Source organism: Dipteris shenzhenensis, chromosome 6 (assembly GCF_047967505.1).
Source record: "Dipteris shenzhenensis isolate YYH24624 ecotype China chromosome 6, Dip_SZ_1.0, whole genome shotgun sequence".
In the NCBI taxonomy this organism is placed as follows: Eukaryota; Viridiplantae; Streptophyta; class Polypodiopsida; order Gleicheniales; family Dipteridaceae; genus Dipteris; species Dipteris shenzhenensis.
The window spans coordinates 14,855,102-14,879,807 of NC_141601.1; the positions used below are offsets into that span (position 1 = coordinate 14,855,102).

Below are 24,706 nucleotides of genomic sequence, written 5' to 3' on the forward strand. Positions count from 1 at the left end.
ATACCAGAATGTCGTCAATAAAATGTACTTCAGACTTTCCGATATACGGACGTAGTAAATCATTCATAAGCATGAGGAATGTAGCTGGAGCATTGGTAAGTCCACCAAAGGGCATTACCAAAAACTCATAATGACCAAACCTGCTTCTAAAAGCGGTTTTATGCACATCCTCGGCTCTAATACGGATCTGATGGTAGCCACACTTAAGATCTATCTTACTGAAAATTACGGCCCCATGTAATGCATCTAGCAAATTATCGATCCGAGCCATCGGATACTTGTGCTTAATAGTGATATTATTCAATGCTTTGTAATCTATACAGAGGCGAAAAGTATCATCTTTCTTCCTCTTTAATATCACTGGTGAAGCAAAAGGTGAAAAACTGGGTTGAATCTGCCCCAGCTTGAGGTATTCTTCCAGTTGTCTTCGCACCTCGGCTTCCTCTGTAAAGCTTAATCTATAGGGAGGTCTATTTACAGGTTCTACCTTCGGGATAAGCTCAATTTTATGTTGAACGTTCCGCTCTGGAGGTAACCCATAAGGTAACTCATCCCTAAAATAATCAGAGAACTTCTCCGATATCTCTTTAGCCAACTCGGCCATTTCCCCATCTTGGGTAGCCTCAGTGCTAGCCGATGCATCATCAATCGATCTACCGATGCTATACACAGACACAGAAACTCTTTCGGAGTCTTCCGAATTTCCATGGCTGAAATCAATGGTCCTCGAGGTAAATCCTTTTCACCTCGCAAAACATATTCTACCCCGTTCATCTTGAACTGGTAAATATGCTTTTTCCAATCAATGGCTGGATTTTTTCAAAAATGCCAAGCCATACCTAGGGCTATATCTACGTGAGCAAGCCTGGTCAACAGCTTCTCAACATAGTCCTGTATTCGAAGTTCCAACTGGGTAACCCTTTGGTGCCATACTTCAGTTGAACTTCCGTCCGCCATCTTGACTGTATAAGCATAGTTAGACGGACTAGTTTTCAACTTGAGCCTCTTAATAAGCTTCGAGTTAATTACATTGTGCGTTGACGCTAAGTCAAACAACACAATCACATCATGATTGGCTACTTGCCCTTTCATTTTAATCAAGTCGGGCTCATCGAAAACCGTATACCCTGTTGCTGCGGGCTTTGAAAGGATGTTATCAGGTGCACCGCTTACTTACTTAGTAACAGACACACTTAACAACACAGGTACTAACCTTTGAGAAGGTCTCGCCAATTGCATCTGCATATGTTCCGCATTGGGACTCTCCTGCATTTCCACATCGCATTCAGATATTATCATGTTGGCCGTGCGACGGTCTTTGTTTAGTGGACAATCTTTCCATTGATGTCGCTGAAGGCAGCTGAAGCACAATCCTTAGCTTTCTCTTCTTGCTTAGGGGTCAACAAGGACTTTGACCAAGCCCGGGCTGCCATTGGAGTTACTTTTCTTTTCACCCCAACGGTGGTACTTGTCTTTGCTTGTCCCTCAACCGGCTTCACCTGCTTGGTTTGACCACTTGGCTGCGAGACACTTGTCTTTGAAGTCCATTTCCTCTGAAATCCCCCTTTCCTCGGGTACTCATGCTGAGTCCCTGCCTGCACAAACCCACTAGGTCTGCCTCTGGCATCCTCGTAGTTCAGGGTTACTGCAATAGATTCATCTAATGTAGTCACATATGTAGCTCGAACTTCCATTTTAATCTTGTCGTTCAGTCCATAGATATAGTCTTTCAAGTGAACCGACATAGGGAGAGGGTTTGTTATTTTCATAACACATTTCCTGAACTTGTCAGTGTACTCTGCCACCGACAAATTCCTCTGGCGAAGGTTTCTATAAGCATCCCAAGCTCGGGACTCTTCGTCAGGTGGAAGGAAGTGTTTCTTAAATTCAGCCTTAAACCCTTCCCAGGTGGTAGGGGCAACCTGATCTTTCTGTTGCTTTATCCACCACCTATCCGCTGCCTCAATAAATAGGTGAGTGGTCTCGCAGATTTTCTTTAGATCAGATCTGATTTCACAAATGGCGAAGGCTTCTTCCCACTTGTGTAACCAAACCTCGATCACATCAGAACTCCGCTCGGTCATCCGACCAGTGTACTTTTCCGATCTATAGTTGGCAATATTAGGTACCTTGACCTTCGCACGCTCTGATGAGTGTATACTAGGCTCTGGCTCTGCTGGAGCTTTGCCCTTTTCATTTCTAGATGGTCTAGCCGACAAGGCTTGCACCATCTCTCTAATTTCATTTTGACCAGCGTTCACTTGAAGCTGCTGGTTCATGATCTGTTGTAAGGCATCTTCTAATACAGAAATCCTACCCACCAGGGTAGGTGTTATGTGATGGGACACTTGTTGTGTAGACTGCACTCTAGATTGACCAGGATTCACCTTGGAATCTTGTCCCTCTGCTTCCATTCTTTCAAATGGGAAAATAGATTTATTTATTTATTTATTTTTCTTTCTGCACGCTAAACTCCAAGAGAAGTACTGAAATAACTACACTACAACTGGAAACTGGAAAATCTGTATAAGGGGAAAAAGGTGCTCCCTGGTAATTACTCCTGACCAGGATTTCCCTTTCTTTCTGACTGTTAAAGCTCTGCACGATCAATTTCCCAATTTGCTTATGCGTAGCCTGCAACTACAGCTTGCACCTCGTCGAATTCCCAGTAACTTCCTGTCATACATGCTCTATCTTACGACTGTTAGACTTGTAGAACTGTGTGCAGCCTGTGACTGTTTTTTTATCCACGCAACTGTCCCGTCCAACTGCTCCTTCACAACATCGCAATTCCTTATTCACTTTGAGCAGACAGTCAGGTCCCGAATTTCGAATAGTAGAATGTCAGTATATATAGTCGCGATTCTGTTCCCCCGACTCGTTCTACACTGCGCTTCGCTGAACCTTCAACAATCAACTGTCAAACGCATCACCCCTTTTTTTATTTTTTGATTCTCGAATTGGGCTATCACGATTTTCTCTTGACATTTGTGATCCGAGTTTTAAATCACCTGCCTGTGGCACGTCAACCCACAACCGTCCACAGATAACTGGTGCGCAGCTTATGACTAATCTTTCCTTTAAATTACTGTATCGCGACTTACTTCTCAATACTTCCCACGCTGCTACTAGTTGCACGAAGTCTCGAATCTAATTACAGTCACAACTTAGTTCTCCCAGTCGCACGAAATCGGGATTTACTTTGCCCTCCACGATTCCGGTTCTAACCGCCACCCGTATGATCGACGATTCTACAATTCATCGATTCTCTTCTACTGTCACACAGCATCGCTGTTTCCACCCTTTCCTGATCTCTTCCTGTCGCTCTGATACCAAATGAAACGCTCCTTTAGCTAATCTCTTGGATTCGTCGATTCATGGACAAGGAAAAATCACAGGCGATGGCATCGTAATTTTCCTCCCAGCCACTCTCAAGGATTGCATGCCTCAAAGATACGTAATTTCATTCCTTCATGCTTATCCACAAGCCCACAATTCCCTAGATGGTTCCCTCTTGCCACATGTCATCATTTTAGACCTTTAGCTTGGTACTCCATTTACCCCTCTCTTGGGGCACAATTAAACCATTTGCCCCTTGGCATTCTTACACATTTAGGTGCACCTAGGCCTGAGCACTCAGAACCACCTAGTCGATGCCAATACACCCTTACCTAGGACCTTGGCAATTACTTCCCTTGACCATTTTATTTACGCACATAAAATATTACAAAAGTCGGTCATCTAAGAGAAAATGCCCACCGATCTTTCCGAGGTCATGCTATCTCGGCTAGAGCATGACAAGTAAGGCTGAGGTGAACCATTAAGGCTAGCAGCAGCAGTGAGCCAGAGACTATGGGCTCATGTTTTCTTATATTAAACTCAAGGTGGAGTAGCATACAGAGAATAGGATTGCCATTGGACAAGTCCTTGTGTCATCACACCAACTTTGTATTAAGAGTGGACAAGTAGAAAGAAAGAAAGAAAGAAATTTTATTAGTGTCTTCGGAAGACCGATAGGTCTACGAGACGGAAAGAGAACCTGATACAAATCACAGTAAGGATGGAGGTACTGAAACGAGCATCATCACCCATGCTGAATCCTAAGTCTGATCATACATAATCAAATCAAATACATCTGGATGTAACAATGAAAAAAGGACTGGAGCGGGGCGGAATCCTCCGTATGTCATGTCGCCCTAGTTGGTGCATAGCCGGTGATGGGACGCTGGTGCCCGTCAAGGGGTGCTGTACCTCTTGGTCTCCTAGACGAGGCTCGATGCAAGACCAGAGCCACCGTGACTCCCGTGGGACGTAGCTCGGGTCTAAACAATGACGGGAGCTCCCAGAGTGATCTGTGTGTCCCCTCGATGTCTCGTTTCCGTGTTGCGGTCGTCGGGTCAGGGTCTCTGTCACGTGTGCGGCTAGAGACTGGACGATCAATGTCACTCAATGGGAAGAACTCTGTGATCCTGCTCTGAGAGGTGTCTGATGATGTGGCCGAGCCCCGTCGCCTGAGAGGGGATCCCAAGAGAGAGTGGTATCTGCACATTATGTGGGCGGCATAAGGTTGAGTTAGAGGAGCACTTTGCCTTGCATTGCCCAGTTTACGATATCCATGGACCATACCACGGCCTTTTCAGAGACGGATTTGAGGTGCCCAGACTTCTCTCATACCTAGATTAGAGGTGCCTCACTGCTTTCATTCATGAGGCGGCCCGACATAGAGAGCACTTCATCAGATCACGGAGACAAGGGCGGGAGGCCTTATCTGACCCATCTCAGAGTGTGATCACAAAGTACTTCAGCCAAAGCATGTTGCCCGCCAAATCAGGAGAGGTAGAGACTCCGAGATTGAGACGCGGCACACTCGATAGAGGGCAGATGCACAGATCATGGTAGTTGACACCTCATCTATTTTCAGACTTGGGATACGGCCGACATGGGTTACTGTGTGGCGCTTGTCAGGCATAGAGTAGCCGCTAGGAGGGCAACGACAGACTACTCATCTAGACGGTAAACAATGATCTACCACGGGCTTCTTGCCTACATGCCTAGCCCATCACTAGGCATACCTTGATGTTTCATGCCATGTGTGTGCTGCAATGTATTGTATGCTATCGGATCATATTATATCTGTTATGATGATGATGGTTATGGCGATATGTATGATGATGGCATTGACTATGTCTCCACAGTTTTCTAGCATGGGTTAGGATGCTTGCTTAGTAGCTCCACCCTTTTGCTCATTGTATTAGGTTTCTATCAGTCTCATACACCCATCGATCTTTGTAGACTTTAATAAACTTTCTTTCTTTTTTTTTTCCTCCTAAACTCTCACAAAACTCACAGAACAAGACATACACATCATTTCCAACAACCATAACTTGATCTTCTAAGTCAAAATTCGAAACTTTTTGAACCAAAATGATAGGCAAAATGTGTACTATACAATGGGGAGAGGTCAGAGAACAATGTTTCAGAAGGAGGGCTTGATGCCTTGACCAAACCAAGGGCTTGTAAGAGGGAACACTCATGAAAGGGGAAGGAGCAGCACAAGCTCTAATGAAACGCGAAAATCTGCTTGCTCCTAAATCTATTACGTCGAATCACGGGTGCAAGCACATTCAATAACCTCCCAGCCAACCTCGGTGGTAGCAAGCTCTTCACAAAGAATCAGATTACGTGAAAGCTTCAGCTTGCTTGTTCCCAACGAGCCCCAAATTTCCCTAGATGGATCTAGTATGCCACATGTCTTCATTTTAGGGTCCTTCCTTAATGCATCATTTACCCCTCTCTTTAAATATCATTAAAGCCATTTGCCCCTTGGCACATTTCATGCATTTAGGCCCAAACAAATATAATACAAACATTGATCCTTTGAAGGAAAATGTCGACTGACCCTTCCGAGGTCATGTTACCTCGACTTGAGCGTAACATTCCTTCCCTCTTCAGGCATCAACGTCCTCGATGATAAAGTCTGGGAACACTCTCCATAACTGGTATACGGATTCCCAGGTAGCTTCTGATAGAGATAGACCATGCCATGCAACCAACACCGTGGGTATCTTCCGATTGTGCACTTGCATTGTTCCTCCGTCCAGGATTCATGTTGGTTTGCGTCTTGCATTATCCTCTATCTCCTGAAACAAAACAACACCCTCGATTAGTGAGTCACCTATATGAAAAAATTTCTTTAAACGCGAAACATGAAACACTGGGGTGCACCTTACAACCCTGTGGCAATTCTAATTTATAGGCTACCTTGCCTATTCTTTTTAGAATTAACAATGGCCCACAATATCGAGGTGATAACTTAGCATACTCTCATGTAGTCAAAGACTTAGAGTGTGAAGCAACTCCGAGAAAAACTTTTTCTCCTTCCTTAAATTCTCTAGCGGATCGGTTTTCATGCGCATACGCCTTAGCTCTATCCATACCTTGGCGGATGTTAGCTCTTGCAAGTGCTAGCATCTCCCGCATTTGAACCACAAAGTTCGCGGCACTAGGCACTTTCTGAGGTATTCCAACTATAGTTGGATTCGCTGGTCTATAACCATAGTTCAGCTCAAACGGACTGAACCCTGTAGAGGAATGTTTTCTATCATTGTAGGCAAATTCTAACAAAGGTAGCTACTTGTCCCATGTATGTTGCCTCAATGACACATATGCTCCAAGCATATCCTCTAAAATTTGGTTGATTCTTTCCGTCTGACCATCCGTTTCTGAACGATCCCCACTACTCATTGCCAACTCAGTCCTTAGTGTCTCAAATACCGCAGTCCAAAAATATATCCTTTGATATGCCTCCTATAAAATTGGACAAATCCCAAGAATGATCGCAACACGGTCAGACTCTGAGGAATTGGTCAAGTGAGTATCGCAGCCAGTTTCTTGGGATCCATTTCTACCCCCTTTGGAGTAGTCATGAATCCTAAATATTCAAGCCTAACCATACACAGTATAGTTTTCTTTTTATTTATATAAAGACTGGCTTTCCTCAAAGTACTGAACACTATTCTTAGATGTTCATGATGCTCAGTAATACTTTTACTGAACACTAGAATACCGTCAATAAAATATACTACAAACTTTCCGATATACGGACGTAGTAAATTGTTCATAAGCATGACGAATGTCGCTGGAGCATTGGTAAGTCCGAAGGGCATTACCAAAAACTCATAATGACCAAACCTGCTTCTGAAAGCGGTTTTATGCACATCCTCGGTTCGGATCTGATGGTAGCCACACTTAAGATCTATCTTGCTGAAAATCATGGCTCCATGTAATGCATCTAGCAAATCATCAATCCGAGCCATCGGATACCTGTGCTTAACAGTGATATTATTCAATGCTCTGTAATCTATACAGAGGCGAAATGTATCATCCTTTTTCTTCTTTAATATCACTGGCGAAGCAAAAGGTGAGAAGCTTGGTTGAATCTGCCCCAACTTGAGGTATTCTTCCAGTTGTCTACGCACCTCCGCCTCTTCAGTAAAACTCATTCTATAGGGAGGTCTATTTACAGGTTCTGCCCCCGGGATCAGTTCAATCTTATGCTGAACATTCCGCACTGGAGGTAACCCATAAGGTAGTTCATCCCTAAAACATTCAGAGAACTCCTCTGTTATAAGATTAGCCAGCTTGGCCATCTCACCACTTTGCGTAACATCAGTGCTAGTCGAAGAATCATCAACCGGCTCTACCGATGCTGTGCAAAGGAATAAAAACTCTTCTCCATCATGGAAACCAACGGTCCCTAAGGTATATCTTTCTCACCACGCAAGACATAAAGCACATCATTCATCTTGAATTGATATACGTGCTTTTTCCAATCAATGGCTGGATTCTTCCTAGAATGCCACGCCATACCCAGGGCTATATCTGGATGAGCAAGCTTGGTCATTTCAAAATCAAGCTTCTCAGCATAGTCCTGAATACGAAGCTCCAACTGGGTAACGCTTTGGTCCCATACTTCAGTTGAACTTCCATCTGCCATCCTGACTGTATACGCATAGTCAGATGGACTTGTCTTTAATTTCAGCCTCTTCACGAGCTTGGAGTTAATCACAATGTGAGTTGACGCCGAGTCAAACAACACAATGACATCATGATTGGCCACTTGCCCTTTCATTTTAATTAACTCCGTATCATTAAAGGCTGTGTACCCTGTTGCTGCGGGCTTAGATAGGATGTTATCAGGTGCACTCGTTACTAGCTTAGCAACAGACACACATAACAAACAAGGTACTGACCTCTGAGAAGATCCCGCTAGCTGAATCTGCATCTCTTCCGCTTTGGGACTTCCCTCCATCTCCACGTCGCATTCTGAGACCACCATCTCAGCCATCCGACGATCTTTGTTACGTGGATAATCCTTCCACTGATGAGGTTGAATGCAACCAAAACATAAGCCTTCTCTCCTCGCTTTTTCCCTTTGTTCTGGGTTTAAGGGAGACTTAGACCAAGCCCGGGCTGCCATTGGGGTTACTTTCCTTTTCACTCCAATGGTGGTACTTGATTTAGGAGTTTCAGCTGGTTTCGCTTGCTTGGCTTGACCACTCGGCTGAGAACCACTCCCTTTACTAATCCATTTCTTCTTAAACCCAGATTTCTTCGGATATCCATATTGGGTTTCGACCTGTGCAAACCCACTTGGCCTGCTGCCCTTGGCATCTTCATAGTTCAGGGCTATGGCTGTTGCATCATCTAACGTGTTCGCGTACTTAGCCCGAACTTCCATTTTTATCCGAGCATTCAATCCAAATATGAAATCTTTCACTTGGATTGATTGAGGCAGGGGTTCATCAACCTTCATTACACTCTCTCAAAACTCATCAGTGTATTCTGCCATCGATAAATTTCTCTGACGAAGGTTCTTATATTGATCCCAAGCTCGGGATGCTTCATCAGGAGGTAAGAAGTGTTTCCTGAATTCTCTTTTAAACCCCTCCCAGGTAGTGGATGCTATACCATCTTTTTGTTGCTTAATCCACCACCGATCCGCTGCCTCACTAAACATGTGGGTGGCCTCGCGGATCTTCTTGATGTCATTTCTGATTTCACAAATGGGGAACGCCTTGTCCCATTTGTGTAACCAGGTCTCATTGACATCAGAACTATGGTCGTTCATCTGACCAGAATACTTTTCTGGCCTGTAATTGGCAATATTTGGTACTTTAGTCTTCCTAGGCTCGACCGTATGGGCACTAGACTCTGGTTCCATTTTTGGAGCCTTTCCCTTCTCATCTCGAGAAGGTCTGGCAAACATACTGTGTATCGCTCTTCTAAGTTCAGACTCCCCTGCATTGGCGTGTAACTGTTGCGGTAATAGTTGTTGCAAGGCATCCTCAAGCAATGCAATCCTGCCAGATAAGGTATGAGCTACTAGGCGCGACACCTGCTGGGTCGGCCGGACTCCTGACTCACCAGGGTCCCTCCTGGAAGCCCCTTCTTCTGCTTCCATTCAATTCAATGGGTGTTTTGTTTTGTTTTGTTTTTTTTAAAAAAATAAAAAAAACACCGCTAGAAACTGTATTTACAAACTGACACAATTCAGTGTACTGACACTCCGACACAATTCCCTATACTAGGGAATACCTGCAATCCCACATGCACACTGACTAGGCATCTGAGACATGCATATATCCAATCCCGCTTTTCCCTATACTAGGAAAATTCCTGCAAACTAACTCTGACTGAAATACACAGGCATATGCACGGGCATAATCCGTCCCTGCTATAGCATCATAAACCGCAAACTTTGCTACAACCACAAAAGCGTAAACTGCTTCTGACAAAACAGGAATGACGAAAAGCAAAAGGGAAAATAGATAAAGTGCTCCCTGGTCTTGTTCGCTCCTCTTTTCGTCTGCCAAGGCGTAGCTGTCTGATCGAAATCTGTCTGAGGGAATCAAGTCAAACACTAACTTCTATCTACTAGCAAATCACGTATGCAGATATCGCGAAGCCTGCAGCCTACGTTCTCTGGCTACGGGTCGCCCATCCACAAATCTCCTCGAAGATGAACACGAACCACCACGCTGTTCTGCGTCACCTCTGCGCTCCAAGCCTGCCGTCCACTCCAAATTTCAACGATCACGTATCGCGTTGTAGGCCTCCCCGTTCACGAACCACCACCCGTGCGTCACTCACTTCGTTGATTCCAGAGGTGGCTTATCGCAGATGCACACGCTATCCGGGCGTCCATCTACCCCACTAGTCCGTCCTTCATTACCTGCGTTTTGTCAACTGCCTTACGGGATCCCCCACTCCAGCAATGGATCAGAAACGGGGAGGTTAACAATAAGCCTTCCTTTCGTCATAGACCAGGGGCAGCGCCAACAAATTCGTTGTCACGTCGCAGCGCCGATCCAGTTTGTCCGTCGTGTGGAGGTCATGAGCAGCCGAATCGCCCCACGCTCCTATGCACTTCACGCATCCCACGCTCATGTCGATCTTCGTCTAACACCCCGCATGGACTCTCCATTTGATCTGGCGCTCTGGTCCTTCGATGACCTAATCTCTTCCTTGATACCAATTGATCTCTTCCTGACGCTCTGGTACCAATTGTTAGACACTACATCTATTTCCTACTGCAGATCACGCGAGCAGCACCAATTCTTTCCTCCCAGCCAACCTTGCTGAAGCACAAGTGCTGACAGAGAATTCCAATCAGAAAAACATACGTGAATACTTCATTCTCTTCTCTCTCTAGCTTCAACAAGCCCCATCTCCCTAGATGGATCTAGATGCCACATGTCATCATCATAGGGCCTTCCTAATGCAACATTTCACCCCTCTCTTGGGATACTTTAATATCCTTTGCCCCTTGGCACCTTCCTTGCATTAGGCCCTTAGCCTTAGATCCACCTAGTCTGGTGCTATCAACCCTCACCTAGGACCTTGACATTAATTCCCTCCCGATCATTTACATGAAGCACAAACAAAATAATTACAAACATAGATCCTTTAAGGGAAATGTTGACTGATTCTTCCGAGGTCATGCTACCTCGGCTAGAGCGTAACACACACTTGGAACCAAGTTCAAGATTGGATCCACGTGAGCTTGGTGTTAGAGGGTCACCACATCCAAGAGGTCACCCGGGAAGTCTTTCTTCTCGATATGATCTCCCCCGTCATTATCCAAGCACAAATCTGCATCGTCCTCGCGTCATTATCCAAGCACAAATCCGCATCGTCCCCGGCCCGTATTTGATTTTCTTCATGCCTTGGTACTACGGCTTTATGGTACACAACAAGAAGACCACATTATGTGTAGAGGTTTCCAATGAAGCTACGCTTCTCGAGGCTTCCAAGGAATATTGTCCCATTTGATCTTCTATCAAATCTTGCTTCAAGACCATGCTGGAGTCTTGGGCTACAATAGTTGCGGTCCTTGCGGATGATGTTGTTTTGCGGCTTAGGTGTGATCGTGGAGTTTCCAAATTCCCTATCCGAGGAGGAGACATTGAACAAGGGCAGCCTTTCAAGGTAGTGCCTCATGGTGATAGCCGACCCTCGTAGTGCAAGTCATGCCTCCACCCATCCACGGCCTCACATAAGGCAGTATCACAAGAGTTGAGCTCCTTGCATAGACAAACAACAACATGAGTCCCAGATCCGTTGGGTTGAGCCATCCCAAGGGGTTTGGTTTTGCATGGACCACAAGAAGTTTGACAATAGAGCTGCGAAGTACCAAAGACGCCGTGCATGTTGACGGCTGCAAGCAAAACTCTACTAATAATCCTCAAACAAAATAGCTAGCCTAGTGTACTATGAGAGGGGGGGTCGGGACACTGCCTTTTCAGAAATGGCTTCAGCTCCCTTCCCAGTCTCCTATCCTACCCAGACCAAAGATGCTTGGCAGCCTCCATTCATGAGGCCGTACAACATAGGGAGCGGTTGATCATGGCATGTAGGGGAGATCCTGACACACATCTAGACTCGTATCAGAGCATAGTCACTGAGTGTTTCCAGCCAGACAATATTGACTAGCTAGGTTCACGGAGACAGCGGCTGCGCGGACCTAGGCTACAGTCAGAGACACGCCAGACTTGGCACAATGCACTGGCACAGATCACCCTAGGGGACCTTACTTTCATGCTTACTAGAACAGATGCACAACCCATAGGAATGATCATAGAACTACAGCCTCACACACCAACTCCCCATCCTTGGGTTGACACTCTCGTTGGCTTCCACTCAGAGAGTTTTTTCCCCTTTGATGGACCGATACCGTTATGGGCATGACTATGGATTATAAATTTTGTATTTGTCGTGGGCATTGATGCCCATTTAGTAGCTCCGCCCATCAGTTCATTGTATCAGCTTTTTTTAGCCTTACAGACCCTTTTGGTCTTCCGAGGACTATTAATATACTCTCTCTCTCTCTCTCTCTCTCTCTCTCTCTCTCTCTCTCTCTCTCTCTCGCTTTGCTCTTCCTACATCGCCACATTGTGGCCCTTGGTCTTCACAGTTGGAAGGTGTGAAGGGTTGTGTGCTCTTCTCTCTCCTATAATCTCAGCAAGGAGACTTGCAAGGAGAAAAAACAAAGAGCAAAAAAAAACAGCAAGCAGCATGGCAAAAGGAGACAAAGGTGAGAAGACGGAAGAGAAGCCTAAACGTCACCAGCTCAAACAACTGAACGTCAAGATTGATGACATAAAAAACCGCATGAATTGTAATGATTTCCAAATAGACAGTACGGCAGTACAAAAGTTCGCAGCCTCAAGAGCCTCAGCGTTACCTGTTTCATTACCTGTTTCATCTTTAGCCTTAGTGTCAATGTCATCAGCATCATCGTCATCATGATCTTCCCCATCACAGTCTCTGGTGACGGCAGCACCATCATTATCACTAACACCAATATCGACATCGACATTTGTATGAACATCAATGATGGCCGTGCCCCCTAGCCTGATTGCCACAGTGTACCTCCTTATTCCTCCTCACTGTACTCATCCTTCTTGTCACCCTTACCCCTCAGCTAGCCACCTTTCCCTCTGCAGTCAGACTCACTTCAGCTACATTCGAGATGTCTCCCCACCACTCTCAGTCTTCTGCCCCTCTATCCCTATCCCCCATCACTCAGCCTCCATTCATTCCGTGTCCATATTCCTGACTCCAGGCACACCCGATTTCACCTGAGTCTTGAGAGAAGATCCTCATGGAGGTTCAATGCTTGCACATATGAGAGATGAAGCATGATAATATCCTTAGTTAGGAGCTACTACAGCTTTGTAAGGAGATTGCGGCTAGCATAGCGACAACAATGAGTAGTGGGACAGTAGTGGAGGCACAAACATCTATTACACAATCAACTATTGCAGAGTCTTCCAGTTGGATGGATGTCACAAGTAGAGCCGGCAAATGCCAACATTTCGATCACCATCCTTGAGCAACAGTAGCCAGTACAGGTCTTACCATCAGATTTTGGAGAATTCATCGCACGTCCACCACTCCCATCGATGATGCAACCAATTTCATGGCTTCCAGCCTGGGAGTCTCGGAGCATGGGATTGAGGGTGCCTTGCATATAGGACGAGACTCCACCTGATACCAACCTCTTATCATCTGAATTAGGGACACTCAGGGTCACCTTGCAGCCCTACGTGTAGGTGTACAGTTCTATGGGATCATCCCCATATTTCTTTGGATGAGAACCTCACACCTTTGTAGGTGGAGGAAAGATGCATCCTCTTACAAAAATGAGACCTGCAAGGAGGGAAATGAGCATTGGTTTGAAATGGAGGGCTTCTGGTAGGTCCTCGTTGGGCACATGGTGGTCCTCTTGCACAGGGAGGCAGGGTTTATGAGATTCGAAGCACTGAGACCCTGACTTGCGCTGTAATAATTTATGGTTAGATCCAAGAAATTTGTTGGAGTCTTACATAGTACGAGACATAGCTTTCTACACAGACATTCCACTAGAGCCTAGAGCACCCTTTACCCATCGTCAGTGGATACACATGGGAGACAACATATCGAGAGGAGACTCGGAAGAGAGGTGGAGTGTGTGGATTCGGAGGAATGGTGGTACTATACAGATCATCTATCTTCGAGATGATCTCCATCGAGAGGCATGACACACATTCTAGATTTTGTGGGTTCAGGTCTGATGTTCCTATCGATAGGACCTCTTCATCTCAGAATTCAGTATGTTACTACTTCCCCCTTGACATCTCACACTTTTCTAGAAAGCTACACGAGGTAGCTAAGGTTTCACCATATGCAACCCTATAGACGGACACATGGATATCTCGATCTGCAAGAAAGTCTCCTTATTGGGGAGTTCAACGCGAGAATAGGCAAGCGTCAAATATCACTTTTGGATTTTCACGATGACTCTATCTGATTGCCAAATGTTGAGGCAAGAATGTCCCCAGTTTTTGTAGATAGGTGATCCCCGGTCACATCTTATGAGCATGCATTCTTGGACATGGGCACGATACATAATCTTGTCATTTATAATGGTTTGGATTGATGGACGCCCTCAGGTGGATTCACTTGTTAGGGGGCTCCGGTATATTTGACTATCTCATGAGATCCCCCGCCTTCACCCCACATATCGTTGACTTCTCTGTCTCGCCACCATCTCTAGGAGCTAATCACACCTATCTCTTCTTAAGTATATCCACCCTCCGCTTCACAGCATACACCACGACACCGTCCACACACACTACATATCATGACATACACTTTGATCATAGCCTTTCACTTGAGTACTCCGCATGCCTTTTCACATTACTCACACATCTTGAGGACATCTAGCTCCTAGAAGATTGAGCCGTACTGATCACCGGCTCTCTCCATAGGGTGGATAGAGAAGATTATGAGCACCATCAGGATCAAATAGGATTGTTTGTAACCACCAATCTTGTTTGGCCTCTAGCTTGAGATGTTTTTTGAAACAGTAGGGGGGCAAGCTGCTCTCTTTTTGTCTCTTTGATTCGAAACCCCCCTTGGTGTGAACGATGTGGTCTTACTCTCATCTTTAGTGGAGGGCCTCCAGCAACACATGGACACACTCCATACCCTCTACAAGACACATGATTTGAAGGCCAACCTTGGTAAAATCAAGGTCATGACCTTCAACACATCTCGAGCACTCATGCATAGAGAGAAGTTTACTTTTGGTGGATTACCAGTATGGAAGTCAGTATACATACTTGGGGGTTTTTGTCTCTGGCCCAATTTTCACGATGGAACCAGTGATGTAAGCCCAACTGAGCAGTTGGATACGCTGCATGAGCTAGAATTGAGTGGCAATGCTTTCACTCTTATTACTAGGATCCCTAGACCAAGTCTCATCTATTTAACTCCTTGGTTTCCCCCCCATATGGGGATGTATGGTAGTCCTTGTTGGGGGCTTGACCTATCAGAGGCAAATTGGGCCCAAGTGGAGAGGCTTTGTATTCTCTTGTTGTCACAGTTGTTCCATAGCAAGCCATTGTTCCCACATTAGATAGTTCTGCTGAGTTGGGGCATCTCCAGTGCTACCAATGGTTTCTTGAACTTTAGCTGATGAAGGTTACCATGGATGGCAACATCTTCATCGATGACTTTGGTAGCTAAGGGCGATTAGAGGTGCTAGTATGCACACACATGCAGATGGTCCGGCATTGAATATCGGTATACCACAAGATGCCTTCCTCCTCTATGGCTAGCATTATCCTCCTCTGGCACTCTCAACAGGAGGTGACCGGAGATGCTGGTATGCAAACACAGAGAGATGGTTTGAGCGACTGGGGCTCCACATGGATATGGACGCTCCGTTTTCTCCCCTCCTATCACATGAGGTCTTCCAGGTAATGCGTGAGGATCTCTTACAGCTACACACATTCCGGACTTGGTTGGGACCAAGTGAGCTTCCAATGAAGCTCAGCTTCTACAGAGATCTATGCTTGCATGCATAGAGGAGGGTTTCGTTGACCACCAGGATACACGCAGATCCACTTACCCCATTGACTGAGGATCTCTATCGGGCGGTTTCGGGTCTATTCACATAGACTTCGTATCGAGAGTGGTAGAGCAGAGGGCCTACCCAGGGAGAGGCGCATATGCACATTATGTGACACACAGGAGGTTGAGACGGGGGAGCACCTCATCTTCAAGTGTCCTGTTTACTATGAGATCCGAGGGTGTTTCTATAGCCTTTTCAGAGATAGCACTTGGGTTTTGTCCAGATTCCTCTCGTATCCAGACCAGAGATGCTTGGTGGCCTCTATTCATGAGGCAGTTAGGCACCGCAAGAGGCTACTTCAATCATTGAGACAGGAGCATACTTCTTTCTTCACAGATCCATCTCAGAGCTCTATCACGGAGATCTTCGTACCAGATCACACGGACCCCCACCATACGAGGCCTCGACATGATCGTGACCCATAGCTAGTGACTCGATAGCTCAGACAGAGGGTTGACACACATATTATCCTTGGGGATATCCCCTCTCTGTTTAGAGTCGGAGCCCGGCTGACAGGGGTTACTGTTGAGCTTGTTAGGCGCAGAGCTATGACCAAGAGACGTCACAAGGCCACGCCCGCATGAGCAGCCGACAATACTCTATCACCGATTCCATGCCTCCATTGCCCCCACCCACCATGATGTCTTCATGATGATGATGATGATGATGATGATGAGGGTGAGATTGATATGTAGTCCACCACTGATATGACTATGTTGTACTTAGTACTATCATTTTGCATCTTTTGCACTTTGCATTTCTTTGTGCAAACTAAGTACTAGGAGCAAATGGTCACCTTTTTTCGAGAGCAGTTGGATGTTTTGAAGGCCGACCACTGCACTATTGTTACTAAAAGAAAGGACCTTCTGACGCTGCTCAATGACAGAAGAATGATTCATGATTAGCTTGTGACCGAACTCAGTACTCTCCGAAAGGAAAAGGTAGACCTCATAGTCAAGCACCATGGCTTGCATCGATCCATACCATCATAAATGATGAGAGAGAGAGAGAGAAAGAGAGAGAAGATATATTAACATTCTCGGGAGACCTCACGGGTCTATGGGACAAAGCACACACCATGATGGTCCATGTCATCAAACGTCAAGGGCACAAACTCTCTCTCCGAAATCAGCTAGTGGAGAGAAACAGTTTCACAGAGCCAAACATGGTACCAAAGTGAGGGCAGGGGAAGAGAGAGGGGGGGCAAAGAGAGGGGGCAGGGGAGCATAGAGGACATGCAAGGGTGCGGGAGGAGAGGCGGGGGGGAGGGAGGTGATGGGGGGACAGAAAGAGAGGTAGGGGAGGGCAGGAGCAGCAGTCAGGGGTAGAGAGGAGAGGAGGGGAGCTAAGGGAGGGAGGCGGGGAGCAAGGAGAGAGGGAGGGGGGGCAGGGCATCAAGGGGAGGGGCAGACGGAGAGGAGGAGCAACTCTCCAACACCATGCTATATCCTATTAATGAACTCGAACTTCGACTGGAAGTAATGGAGAAGGAAGTCCAAGAGATGAAAAGTATTGGTAAGCAAGATGTCGTAGAAAAATACAATACATCTGCTCTTGTACCATAGCTTGCTTCTACTATTCAAGACAAGATATTTTGGAGAGTGGGATCCAGGATGTCCCTCCCAATTACCCTCATACTTTTGTATTTATAAATGTTATTATCATTCTTCTCTTTGTTTAAGAGCTTGTAATTGGTTTTTCCTTACCACTTGTGAAAGTCTACATTCTAGAAGCTGTCCTTGATTATTTGAAAATTGAAATATGAATGGAAAGAGTCTTGAAGGCCAATGAGTTTTTAAAATTGACTGTTTTATCCGGCTAGAGTGAGAGTGGATTCTCCACCACATCATCCACCCAATACCCCATCCCTATTGGGCCTTCTAACATTTCGATCTGGAATAGTGATGCTCCAGAATTTCTCAGGTCGCGGCCAGCGCTATACTGGATCTAGTCTTTGTTAGGACTAGTGATGTTTCTCATGCAGATCTTCTTCAAGGTCTTGGCCCCGCATTCGAACAACCACCATCTCCTCCGCTTTCCAGACTCCCTTCATTGATCGAGGGAAGAGGGTGGCTTTTGCCTCTTTACATTCTTTGAGTGCAGGGCTTTTGCGCACTCCGTTGCTAGGCATGTTTCACAGGAACTCTTTCTGGTGGAGTATAGTGAGGAGGATTTTGTGCCCTCTACTTCTGAGAATAGAGTTATTGGCTTTCCTATGGACACGACACTCTTGGGGCTCTCTTCCCTGAGGACTTCCCTACCCTGGCTCATGCATATGCCAGTAGGCCTACCACCCTGGAGGGGTTCCTTTCCGCCACTAGGTCAGTAGGTCGGGGATAAGGTGTTCCACCCTATTTCCTCCCATCGATGAAGATTGTTATTAGGAACATTTAGAGCTTTGGTGGTATGCCTCACGCGCTCATAGGCAACCAATCAACAATCAATTTCATCCATGTATCATTGGTGGTCGCATTGATATACTTTTTCTTCAAGAACACAAATTGGATGTCAGAGATTGCTCAAAGTCAAGGAAATTACTTTCAGATCATGATTTTTGGTCTCTTGCTTTAGGCATCAGGGGGGAGACATGCATTTCAATATCAGATTCTTTTCTTCTCCTTGTGGTTGGACACAGCGTTATCATGCACTCCAGAGCATAGTGGATCATTTTGTTGATTTATGGACATACGGTTGGTCTTCCCAACATTTATGTTTTCAACAACAAAGGGGACCGTGTACTTCTTTGGAAGGAACTTCTCTCTTGGGCCCTTGTTGCAGAGTCATGAATTATTGGAGGTGACTTTAACATGATGGAATTGCCTTCAGACAAAAAAGGGGGGGAGAGAAGTTGGCATTCATTGTCTAAAGAGAGCAGCTTCGGTTTTCTTTCTCTTTTAGTACAGTAGAAGAGATGCTTGGATAGATGATGCCTTTCACATTTTGTAGCACTCAATCAAGTCTTCTTGGTCAAATAGGAGGTTGCAGATGCCCATCCATGCACAGATACATAGATTCTATGCTGATGATTGGGCACTTTACAAAGGAGGTTCAGTAAGCATTTCACCAGTGGTTACCCCTTCGGATCACTTTTCAGTAGTTCTTATGATTTCTAAACCTCATGACAAGCACTGCTCTGCTACTATCAGGATTTCAGATGCATAGTATGCATAGTAGGGCCTCACAAAGGATGTTTTGCAAATATTGTTTCTCATTACAGGGTGGAGTGTCATCCCCTTCACATGTTGCAGCAACCTTGTCTGGTGTTAGTGATTTTACCATACTTTTGCTAACACCAAGAGCCATGAGATTCTTGGGCAAAGAGAGGGATCCTATCGAAAGTTAGTAGCCCTTTAGAGGAAAGAGTAGAAAAGGCCTTCAGATGCTCGGATTCAGAGCGCCTTGTTGCTGCAGCAAGGGCTCATATGCAGATCGTGCTAGATCAGAGAGCAAACTATGCCTTTCATGCATGGGAATTCTTTTGGATCCAGATGGAAGGAAGAGCCAATAGATACTTTTTCTCTACTCTCGGATGGTAGAGCATTTTATTTCTGATCTTATTCATGATATGCAGGCTGCCTTCATACATGGGAGAAGTATTTTTTATAATATTTTCTCTTTTTGGGAAGCTTCAAATTGGGCTATGCAGAGTGGCCAATGTCTTGACATTCTACTCTTGGATTTTGAAAAGGTGTATGACAAACTAGATTGGAGTTTTTTGGAAGGTACTCTTACATGCTGTGGATTAGAGGGGTTTCCTCCTCATACAAATCAGCTCGCAGCCAGGTGCTTATTAGAGGAGAAAGGGGAGAGAGATTCAAATTTCCAAATCAGTTCGTCAGGGATGCGCTCTTGTCCCTTTCTTGTATTTATATGTGGTTGAAGCAATGAGTAGATTTTTGATATCCCAAGCGGGCATTATTGGGATGGCCAAAGATAAATCCTGCCTTAGAGGTACAGTCAAACCTTGTATAGAAAAGTGAATGAGGCAGGAGACAACAGTCACTAGTAGTGGGACGGCCTTGGTTCTCTTCCTCCTTTCTTCATTCCCATGAGCAGGTCTTCTTCTTCATGCTCTTTCTTTTCTAGTGACCTTGATCTGTGCTTTTACATGTGGTGCTTATCTGGCACCTCGTCTTAGTGCCATGGTGAGCTATGTGGTCAGATGGACCTGACATCACCTTGATTTATGCTTTCATATGTAATGCTTATAGGGAAACTCGTCTTGTTTCCATGGGAACTGTCCATCCCATTTTCTCGCCCACTGGACATATTTGTATGTTTTTCAGCCCACATATATGATGGCTGCTCCAATGTGGTCGTGGTCTGTGCCATTACAGTTTCAATTTTACTTTTGTTCAGAGACCTAGGTGTATTTGTTTTCTCTTTTTGCTACATACAGGCGACCATGTAACTTTACATGGTTTTATTTTCTGCGTGTGCCAGGTATCAAGATTAGATGCAAAGATGATGGCAATCAAGGACGTTCAGTGTGGCGTTAATGAAAGAAATGAGATGAACAAAAGACATGGAGACCAGGCAGCTCTAAGGCCAACTGATTTAGATGCATCAGTACATGAAAAGCACACTCCATTCTACAACCAAGAGGAAAGGCTTGTGTCTGCTGATCCCAAAAAGGAATTGTCATGCGATGTACCTGTAAAAGGAAATGATATACATTCCCCTGATGTCATAGAATCAGAAAGGTCACAAACCACGAATTCGACATCTGAAGTTCACAGAACAAAAGGTAGTTCAAAGGCTGGATCTAGATCAAGGAAGCGATACACACCCCATATTGAATATACAAATCTTGCATTTGAGGTATTTTACATTTTTTTGCAAACTCATAGGCAGCGCAATATGTGGTTTTCTTGCAATGTATTCATAAGGATGTAATTCCATTCACACTTCAACCAGCCTCACCTGGTGTGACTATTCTCATTTGACAAGCTACTAATTAACGATGCTTGCCATAATTAACTTGTAGGTGGATACTTTCTTTGCTGTTGGGTCACCACTTGGGGTATTTTTGGCTTTACGAAATGTAAGAATTGGACACGGTAAGGGCTTATCTTTGTCCCTTTGTTAGATATTTTGGCCTGAAAATAGACGCATCACTTCTTTGTGAAGATTAAGCAGTCATATATGAGTCAGTTTAGCTGGTGTTACAAGCTTTTTGGCATTCTCAAGCTGAACTTAATGTATAGAGATAATGAAAGAAGACAGAAGATGGGAGAAATGATTCTGGAAAAATAAGAACAAATAGCAAGGGGCTATGTATCTCATTGGACCTCACAAAGGTTTTCTGTAGTATTGCTGGGCAACAAATGGTCTACATTGCATAAAGAACTGGGCTTGGAAATTAATTTGATCTGAGGTTGTTACATACGGAAATAAGGCAATCCTGGATGCTGAGTATTGTTTGTTATGAGTGTCAACTTTACATTCAAAAGTTTTTTATTTTGGTCAGAACTCTTTCCATCATCTTATTTGTAGGATTGATGACATCTAGATCTCTTGGAACTTCCAAATAATGACGAATTTAGGTATGGGAGAAGATTATTGGAAAGAGGATGGGATTGAAGAGCAGATGCCAGCCTGCAAACAAATGTTGAATATATTTCATCCATTTGACCCTGTTGCTTACAGGTATGTGTATGCAATACACTTTGCCCCTGCTTCCTGACCTCTGGTTCTATGTTCACGCATTGTGTCAATCATACCTTATTAATTTGGAGGAGTAAGATATACTGATGGGGACAATCTTATATCTCTAGTGGCCCAATTGTGCTCTCATTAGAATGAAAGGGAAGCTAAGAGTTGAGAGAGGAGCTATAGATAATGAATGAGTTTGAGTCCCCTTAGTCAGGATTTTGTTCATAAAGACATCACACTCGATGACCAAGTTGTAAGAAAGAACTATCGCAATGGTATAAACAAAGACGTCTGTTGGCTCAAAAAGGGAACTGTGTGAAGGCTAAGTTCACTTGCTAGGTTCATGTTGTAGTCTAGGTCTCCAAGTAGGAGTAGACCAAGATGGACAACCCATCAATAACCATGATTACAGACGACACTAAAGGAAAACTTGGCAATTGTATGATGCGAATATTCAGCCACCCATGATACGAACAAAATTAACATTTTGTGCAAGACAATGCTTACACTAGCTTTGGGCAATAAATGGACTGTGTCAAGTCGACAAGTAGGGGGAATGGAAACTAGGTGTAGGCACACCAAACTTTACATACGCTATGTCAAGGAGGCAATGCAGGGGAGTGGCCTTGACTATAAGATGTGGACCACGAATAAGCCCAATATGTCCCATTGATTCCTATGAGTGGAAACACACACAAAGTGCTAGGGTACCTGTGTCTACATTCTCATATAGCTAACTTGTAAGCAAGTTCTCCAAAGCTCTTAAGTATTAGGAATTGGTTCATAATTCCCAGGAGACAAATTTCGACATTAACCCATTTTAAGGGATTTTGAAGATTTTGGTGCTTCTAGATGGACTTTCTCGCCCTCTAAAATTCCACCTTTCTACAGCATGGATCGAGCTTCTTGCCCTATCTTGAGCTTTGCTAATGCTATCTTTGATAAAAATTTAGCTGCCCAAAAATTTTCTTTTTCGAGCCTCATTGCAATTATTGCATGAATGGACTAAAATCTATTGCAGAATGTTTGGCACTCTCATGTGCAAATTCTAATATGGTTGGATAGCCTTCCTGATTAGTTTGCCTTTTACTTCACAGTACTCATCATATTTAGAGTACTACCCAACCTCTTAAAACAGCCCTTCAAAAATGATCATCATTATGTACTATCTGAATAGCTAATACCTATGGGTATCCCATATTTTCTATAGATATGCTCCAATGATTTAGCAAATGCGAGAATTTTCACTTTTTCTTCTGCACGTCAATTGACCCATTTGGACAAGCAATTATCCACACAAGTTCTTGCTCCCTTTGCGTCTTAGTTAATCCCACAATACCGATACAATGTCAAAAGGATGTAATAATCCAACTACACTTGGCTTTGTTGCCACGTTAGTACATGGTCTTGGACATCCCAATTCATTCCAAAACCAAGAACTTACCTTTTAGGAAGTGCATAAGTCTTTTGAATTTCTCAGTGTGATAGCTCCATGACTTTCATGATATTAATAAAGAATTCAGGGTCAAATGTCAATAATGTCTGGGACACATACTCTACCTTGTAACTACATAATCATCATTAATACTATTTTTCTTCTTGTGGCCAGCTTCTTGCTACCACATGCCAAGGATCCCCAAGCCCCACCACCTAGCCACTTAGCTCGAGATTACCCCAAAGATCGTGGGAGGACTCTTAGGGTCTATTTGCTTCACCTTATGTACCATAATTTGTGTTACTTGCAGTTGGCGACAGGATTATGTTAGAATGCAGGGGGACTGTTTGGACAGCAAACTCTAGCCGAGCAGAATACACTCAAAGATCTCAAGAATCTCCCTTGGATACCACACGGAACACTCACTGATATAACTCAAAAATTGCAACAAATAGAGAAGGAACAGAACTCAGTTTACTCATCCAAAAAGCGTGGGAAAATCTGCTCAGAAAGAGCCAGAAACAATCAGCCAAGATGCTGGATAGAAAATTGCAATCAAGGTGATTGATCAGACTGAGAAACTACAGATGGAACTCACTGCCACACTCTATGCTGATAATGGGCCCTTAGGAGGCTTCAGTTTGCATAAGAGAAATGACAAAAATTGCATCCCTTTTATAGACTGAGAACAGACCCAGTCAACTGACTGGGTCTGTAAAATATTCAACCAGATCCAGCAGATCTGGCACGACCAGAGCCGCCCTAAACCCCAAGTGGACCTGTCCAAAACTGTTGCAGATGGTGGCAACTGGTATCTGGCCTGTTTCTACGCTCCCCGTGCTGCCTTTCCCTGCTCTATCTGCTGCTCCTTGACTTGCAGACTGCCACAGAGACAGGTGAGACTGTTGCAGACCTTGTACCTTGCTGTACGGATGCCCTGATCCACCCAGAATCTGCCACGTGTCATTGTGACTTTTCTAGAAGATGTTCCAGGTGCTGCCAGGCCCCTGAATCTGCTTGACTGGGCCAACCTGTCCTATGTAGGTAATCCTACCCCTAAGTGCCTGACTCCTTTGTCCCTAATTTGGGGGATCACAGGTGGGTCCAACAGATTACCCAATGCTATTGCTACATGTCTCACATGCGTTTGAGGCCATTAATTCACCACTCATATTAGGTGTTGTAGGCCCAACAAGGAGTGGAGACCAATGCCCCGAGCAACTCCCCCCTTTGACGGGGGTTTCCATTTTTCGAGCGAAAACCTCCGAGCGACGAGTGGACCAAAGGTGGGAGGGGTCAAAATATATAGGCTCAAGTCATTTTTGGGAAGCACAAAATTCCAAATTATTTCAAGGAATATGTTAGTAAATCTGAAATATTGATGAATAGAGATAGATATATATATATCTTTATATAATATTCATATATAATGTCCAAATGGCAACTTATTTTATGACTTTCAAATATCCTTGCTTTTCCTTTCACCATTGGTTGGATCATAAAATTATTTGCAAATATCCTCTTTACAGCTTCTTAGGATGAGCTAAGAACAATATATAACATCTTTTTAATAGACCCTCGTAAGTGTACTTTGCTAGAGGAATATGTTTTGAAGAGCTTGCTCCAACACTATTTCGTCGGCGGAATATCCTTGG

At 44.6% G+C, this 24,706-nt stretch overlaps 1 protein-coding gene across 1 annotated transcript in view; it reads left to right on the forward strand.

Annotated features, from left to right (window-relative positions):
- Positions 1-24,706, forward strand: part of LOC147900830 (phospholipase SGR2-like) — a 210,065-nt gene that overhangs the window by 128,403 nt on the left and 56,956 nt on the right. Inside the window, exons 11-13 of the mRNA XM_087375771.1 lie at positions 20,405-20,782; positions 20,949-21,021; positions 21,508-21,610. Coding sequence (XP_087231897.1) covers positions 20,405-20,782; positions 20,949-21,021; positions 21,508-21,610 — 554 coding nt within the window. The remainder of the gene's footprint in view (positions 1-20,404; positions 20,783-20,948; positions 21,022-21,507; positions 21,611-24,706) is intronic.